The following is a 7270-nucleotide window of genomic DNA, read 5'->3' on the forward strand; positions in this document are numbered from 1 at the left end:
ACTTTTTTTTAATGCAATTAATAGATTTTCTCGTATGTCTCGTAAATTTAATTCCGTAATTTAATCGTAATTTTAATTTCGTAAATGTACTATTTTTTGAATTATTTTTATTGCGGCTGGCCAATGGCTAACCTAAATCTGATGTGGCAGGTGGATTTAGTGCTGATGGCGTGGCAGAGAGAGTGGTTGGCCTATGGCTGGCCTATTCTTATGCTCTTACCATGTGTAGTTGTTTTGCGTGTGGCATTGGCATCAACAGGGCATGTGTCATGCCCTAGTGAGAGTGCCCCTTAATCCTTAATACCTCAAATAACACTAGGAACGAAGCCAAAAAAAGCTCTACATTTTATTTTGAGTATAATTTTAGGTGATTGAAATTTTTGAAAAGAATTTTGCATTCTTATTTTACAAAAATCGAGTAAAATCAAAGACCCTGTAAAAAAAAAAATGATGTGTAGGGACTCCCAGTCCTTCATCTCTCACACATAATTAACTGTAGATTATCGGACGAGCCAAGAAGCATTAAACAATATTTATGCAAGTTCAGTGATAATAAAACTACAAATATGTCATTAGATATTGATGAGACACGAACATATTTTGGCCCACTCTCACCTCAAAAGATAAGGAAATGAAACTCACATCATTCACATATACATATAAACGAGTAAGTAAAGTTAACATAAGTCTACCACTGCGACACGGATAAGCCATGAACAACATCAATCAATCACGTGTTGCGCCCATTTCTGGAGTTCCTGGACCAAAAAATATCAAGACGTGAGGCGTTTAATCGAGGAAATAAAGAAATAAAATATAGTAGCAAACCAGCAGCACCTCGTCCGAGTGAGAAAGGGGGACTTTGTGTAACGCTTTATTGAAATCACTACTTGTGATGGTCATGCTACCCCCACAGGACAATGATGGTCGTTGAATGGCGAACAGAGAAGCTATCGTCACCTATTGTTTAAACAAAATTTACCACTTATGTACATCTGAGAGAAAAATGTTGCCAAAAAACACAACACTGTTTTTGAACTAAATAGTCATATATATCATGAGCTACCACATTTTTTCAGAACTATCTTGAATTGTCTACTTTGAACAATTTATACTCCAAAAGTACAGAGACGGAAAAAATTTCCATCACATGATGACTCTTGCTTTATGAACACAACGATACTTTTAGATAATGTGGCATTATAAAAGTTCGTTGTAACACATTTATTTCCATGTTAAATTTCCGAAGATCCTACTCAACTTCCAAGCATTGGAGAACTTATCCGGTTATAGATAGATTTACATAGTTTATCACAGTTCGCAAATTAATTGGATAACATCGATAGTTCATGATAGACCAAAATACCCAAGGTATGGAGTATATTTGAACGTTTAGTATTTTATCACAACAAAGATGTCTAATGCTCCCTTATTCTTTTTTATTTGCTTAACCTATGCAGCTATTATAGTTAAACCAGAACACCAATAGTTTTCATCATTCATAAGAAGTTAGACAAGAATGGCACTTACCAAGGTAAATAGATCAGCGCCACTAAAATTGTGACAAGCATGGTGATTTCCTAGAGCCACCAGATCCACTTTAACATCTACTGGCTTGTGTAGAGCAAGGGCTTTCAATATCTCTCCTCTTTCTTCTGGGGTAGGAAGAGGAGCATAAAAAATCCTATCGAAGTCTGATTTGATGAACGAGATACGATCCAAAACCTCTACCCTGCCAATATGTTAGTAAGATAAAGATGAGAAAATGGGGCACATGAAACAACGATAAACTCTTTGAGAAAAATATTTCTGCTTTTTGAACAATGAACCTTACCTACTCGATGAAACAATCACGTAAACATGTGATCCTTTTTTTATATCAAAAGTTTGGCTCCATATCTGCAATAGAAGATACTATCATCCTTATAAGCTAAATATGCAGATATGCTAAACAACAAATACGGAGTAAATTAATAAGGCAACATTTGCAAAAAGCCATTTATGGACCTCTTTATATTCGACCGACTGCCATTCAGTTATGTCCTCCTCTAGATCTTCCTCTGTGAAATCATCTGGGTTGAATATGTCCAACTGATAGAAAAGGATGTTTGGCCATAAGAGATTATAAATTATTCAATAAACACCGAGCATACATAGCAATTTGAGATTAGCATGCTTAAGCTATATATTTGGAAAAGAAAGGAAAAGAGAGGACACCATGTCTAAGACCTGCAAATACTAGTGCTGGAGACAGAGAACCAGAAAGACCATAGATAACTCTTAGCAATTTCAGGAATGTAAGGACTTTCTATCAACTAAGGAACCTAAGCGAACATTTCATTTCTTGAGAACGGTATGATGTCTCTAATTTATTGTTTAAATACAAAGCAAAACACTAAGCCTTTATGGGTACTATCTCTCTTTTGTATTAGGTTGATTACATGTTATTTATAGTGAGTTTCTTTACAAGGCTGTTCAGGCATTCCACTTCTCCCCTACCCTTGTTAATTAATACTAATAATTCTCTGCTTGTTATAAGTAGATATCAGAGATAAGTCAAGCTATATTTGTAATATTTTTTGGGTTGGGGTAAAAATTACCTTGGGGTCGAGTTTGGGCTACAGTTTAAGAATAAACGATAGGAATATTACCATTATAAGCAAGATTGGAACAAAGTAAAAAGGAAGTACCTCATCAAAGAAAACTATACATGGAGGGCGAAGTTTTGCATATTTGAAAATATGTTCCACCATCATCGTGCTCAGCTCACCAAACTTTGATAGTTCTGAACCCTATATGGAGAACAAAAGTAACAAAATAAAAAATCAATGATCTTCAGCGGTTAACAACAATATTCATATCAAATGTAACCAAAGAACAACCTTGATATGAAGGAAATTCGCTCCTGCTTCTTTAGCTAAAGCCTCGACAATCAATGTCTTCCCACAACCATGAGGACCATAAAGGAAAAAGGAGGTTGGGAAGTCCTTCACCCCAATTTCCCTAAGAGACTATAAAAGAAAATCTTATTTAGAAAATGCTAAGCTCCCAGAGATGAGCAATAAAAAGGATAATTGGGAAATCTTACCTCACCAAGCTTATAATCCCAGTGATTTTCAGCTGGCTAGTCACAAGGTATATAGTGTAAAATTGTGCAAGTTTCGTAGAAGAGCAAACATATGATACATAAAGACTTGACAATACAAGCATTTAAAAACTTGAGATACCACATTGCTAAATGAGACAATCAACTATCAATAAATTAGGAAGGGAACTATCTTATGAAGTAAAGAAACTATATACCCTTAACTATATGATGATAATTCTCACAGTAATAGAAGGCCTCTCTCCAAACATAAATCAGCTCAACAAAAGGAAAGGGAACTACCTCATAAACTTGTGGAAACTTTATGTGCTTAACTACTCGGCGTTCAAATTCCAATTTCAACAATTGAAGGCCTCCAACATCATTCCAGTTTGTAGATGATGTTTTGGAAAACTCTTCCATTTCAGCAGAAGGACATGCCATGGAAATAGCTGCCTGCCATAAGCCAGAAGGTGAAAGGTAGAAAGTTTTTAATTAATATATGGTTATATCATAGTGATTATACAATAAACTTATATATAAAGTTCATATTTGTTTCCACAGATATGCCAAAATTTAACCAAAACAAAATACTATCTAGTTTCATGGGTAATTTGGACAATTTGAGAGACAGAGACTATGAAAAGAAGGTAGCTAGATAAGGTAATGTTGATTAAGAAAGATAAAAGCCTTATAGTTAGTTCAACAAAACAAAAAATATGACACTTAAAGCATTAAACCATGCATAATCCAACCAGTTAATGCAATATGCAAATATTATAAGCTAAATATGTTGACACAAAAAAGACCAACCCCAGAATCAAAAGTTCCTTCTAATAATGTTACATTATTCTTGTCAAATAACACAAAAGACAAGGGGTTCAATGGTCAGTACGTATAGGTTTTAAGAAAAAATTCTTTTTAGAATACAAAAATAAAATAAAAAAATAGGGAAGATTATAGATCAATCCAGTATCAATTCTCAATTCATTTTTTTACCAACTTGTAGGGAATAAAAGAATAGGATTACATGAAAATTGGACATGGTTAATCTGAGTCCCTCCAATTCTTCATCTGAAAATGGATTTCCATATGCTTCATACCCATCGTTAAACTTCTTTTTGTAAGCTCTCGACCTAATGGCTCCATTTAAAGCAATCATACAAGCCTCATTGACTAGTTGTGCCAAATCTCTAGCTACAAAACCCTGAGTCCACCTACCTAACTCCAATAGATCAAAACCAACTTCAAACTTATGATTACGTGTTAGAACAGATAGTATGTCATGCCGTTCATTTGTTTTTGGAACATCTAAGAAAAATTCACGATCAAACTGCTTCCTTAAGGCAAGGTCAAGAGCATTAGGTTTATTGGTTGCTCCAATCGTCAGAACATAGCCACCAGGGCCACTATTAGATCTTTCAATTTCAGAACCGTCATTCACAGGTTCCTTCATGCAAGTCATCAACTGTTTTAATGGGCATTGCAACAAACTTTCTGTTTTTGAAGTCAATGCATCAATTTCATCAATGAACACAATGGATGGTGCGTTCATGTATGCTCTGGAGAACAACTCTAGGATACCTGAACATGGTTCAAAAAAGTCAAAAAAGAAATGGAAACAAAGTAATGATAGTTGAGCATTAATTCGATGAAACACAATACTTAGAAAAGTTATTTTACAAATATCTACAGTTTAGGATGTAGAGAAGTCAGAAAGCTTAGTGACACAGTGGTTTAGCAAGAGAAATCAGTGAATCAGGGGAAGCCTCTTTAAAAAATGAACAAGTAGAAAAGTTAGCCTAAGCTAAATATTTAGTTTATTCCTTCAGATTACTTGTACTAATTTGATTACCAATATGGTAACACTCAGCATAATAGCATATCAGCAATGTAGGAGCATAAGATAGTGAAACCGACTAAGCTGTTTTAATTGCATACAATTCTACATAAATTCAGATTTACGAACAGGTAGCTCAATCACATACAGAAAAACCAAGATAGCATATAACCCACGCATCAATATCTGCCAATTTTAAACCAAATAAGACTCCATCAGCAAGAAGATACGCTAAACCTGGCAGTAACGTATTTCGAAGGTCACATTGAACAAAAAAACACATAACAAGCTTTGCTTAAAAATAGCCATCGATGCATTCCTTCTAAATCTACTGCATTCAATAGACATCAACATTCCGATAAACACATCACACAATTTTCCTGAACATGTTGCACACCTATATAATCTGCATTCCGTGCCCACGAGGATTTTAAGAAACACATCACATAATTTGCAGTCATGTCATATGATGCAAATGCAATCCCTCTAAATAAGAGGCATTCAATGGTCATTCATGTTCCAACAAAAGCATTTCACACTTTGTAAACAAAGTCATATGATGCAGCAATCTCGACATAAAACGCAATACCTGAAACTCCAGAGTTCAACGTAACAGCAGATATTTCATAGAACGGCACCCGGGCCTCATTGCCAATGGCTCGAGCCAACATAGTTTTCCCACAGCCTGGTGGCCCGTGTAGCAGAATTGAGGTCATAGGTTTGCCTCCAAAGTGCCGCAGTAGCTTCAACTGGAGCATCGGCGCAATCACCTCCTCTTTCAAACAGTTCAATGTATAAGACAGCCCACCAATATCACTAAACATTGGCCACTTATTCTCAGTCTTCTTCACCTCTCTCTTACTATCCCCTAATTCATTTCCTTGCTCTAGTTCCCCAATTATTGCCACATTACCCCCATTCGCATCCTTTTCTCCCATATCACCCCCAGATTTATGATCCCTAGCAGAATCGAGTTCCTTAACGTTAGAATCTGAATGAATAGCTGAAGCGGAAGCCCTAGCTACCTCAATTTGCCGATTCGGACTCTGAATCTCGTCATGTTTCTGCCGTTTGGCTGCTGGCTCGTCCACAGATAACTGCAAGTTTTGCGAGTCGCTGGGGTTTTTTGCTCCAGAGGCGGCGGCGGTATCGACGGAGCAGCACTGAATTTGGTCGTCACACGCTTGGAGAGCCCTGGCGACGCTTCCGATTTCTTCGGACATGCTCGCTTCTTCGCCGGAAAGAGGAGTTTCCCGGTGACTTGTGGGCATGTTTAGGTTACTGTCAGTTGAAGTGTGTGATGAATTTGCCGGGCTCAGTATTTGGATTTTGGAGGGGTAAGAGCATGAATAACCCTGGCCCGGATTTGGGCCGCAAGTCCCTCTACGTCATCATTCCCTCAAATTAGGGGTTCCAGGCCACAACTCCATTAACACCGTAGGTCATAACTCGGGCCACAACTCAGGCCACAACTATTCATCTGCACTATTCACAACATATTTTAATCGTAAAATAGAATACGTTGAACAATTAAAACCCGGAAAATTCATTGTTCAGTCGGAAAATAGAAAATTACAACAATGAAATTTAAAAATTCGAAAAAAAAAAATTTAAAACATAAGTCAATTGCGGTTCCAAATTTCTTCAATTAGATCCGCTTGGAGGCGTGTGTGTTGATCTTCTTGGCGCATCGCCGCTGAACGGGCCATGACATTGCGCACGTCGGAAGGAAACCAGCTTGTTCACGGTCTCGGTGGATATACATCCGAGTACGCGGTACCCGGTCATGTTGCTCGTTCCACGCTTGGATAGCAGCTTGATGGCGTTCCACCTCGTTGTTGATTTCCTCTTGGATTGCGGGCATCGCCGTCTCTAACATTCGAGCCATTTGATTTTTCGAATTTTATCGTGAGAGTGAGAGAAATGAAGTTGAAGTAATTTGAAAATGGATGGAAGAGTGGTATTATATATTAATTTTTGATTTAAAAAAAAAATTTTATTGAAGTTGCGGCCCGGCCCGGCCCGGCCCGAACCACAAATAACGCCGGGCCGGGACTCATTGCGGCACGGCCCATGCCGATTAACGCTAGGCCGGGACGGGCCTCGGGAGCGGCCCGGGGACGCAACTGCGTCCTCGGGACCGTCCCGGGCCGTGACTCAACCTCCTCCAACGCTAAACACGGGCCGGGACTCGCGAGTTGCGGCCCGGCCCGATAGCGTTATTCATGCCCTAAGAGTTAAGACTGCTACAAAATATTATTCCCTCAATCCCATAAATATGTCACATTTTCATATTTGAAAAAAGTTTTTTTTTTTTTCACATTAATATAAAAATTATATTTTCT

The 7270-nt window shown here is 37.7% G+C and overlaps 1 protein-coding gene across 6 annotated transcripts; it reads right to left on the bottom strand.

The window, feature by feature from the left end:
* Window positions 1-547: 547 nt before the first annotated feature.
* On the bottom strand, window positions 548-6250 carry LOC125201695 (cell division control protein 48 homolog C-like). Of its 6 annotated transcripts, XM_089065842.1 has the most exons (12): window positions 5951-6117; window positions 5515-5885; window positions 4116-4669; window positions 3389-3541; window positions 3089-3124; window positions 2883-3011; window positions 2691-2792; window positions 2008-2091; window positions 1835-1914; window positions 1531-1732; window positions 838-960; window positions 548-758 (listed from the first exon to the last, which is right to left on the bottom strand). In XM_089065842.1, the coding sequence occupies exons 1-12, from the start codon at window positions 5983-5985 to the stop codon at window positions 723-725; spliced, it is 1905 nt and encodes a 634-aa protein (XP_088921968.1). In that variant the 5' UTR covers window positions 5986-6117; the 3' UTR covers window positions 548-722. The 6 variants fall into 6 exon arrangements, with proteins under 6 accessions (XP_088921968.1, XP_088921966.1, XP_088921965.1 ...); XM_089065840.1 differs by having other exon boundaries at window positions 548-749; window positions 5515-6250; XM_089065839.1 differs by having other exon boundaries at window positions 5515-6249.
* Between the last annotated feature and the right edge of the window lie 1020 nt (window positions 6251-7270).

Source organism: Salvia hispanica, chromosome 2, assembly GCF_029641045.1.
Source record: "Salvia hispanica isolate PSC_SH4W2 chromosome 2, Shi_PSC_v1, whole genome shotgun sequence".
Classification (NCBI taxonomy): Eukaryota; Viridiplantae; Streptophyta; class Magnoliopsida; order Lamiales; family Lamiaceae; genus Salvia; species Salvia hispanica.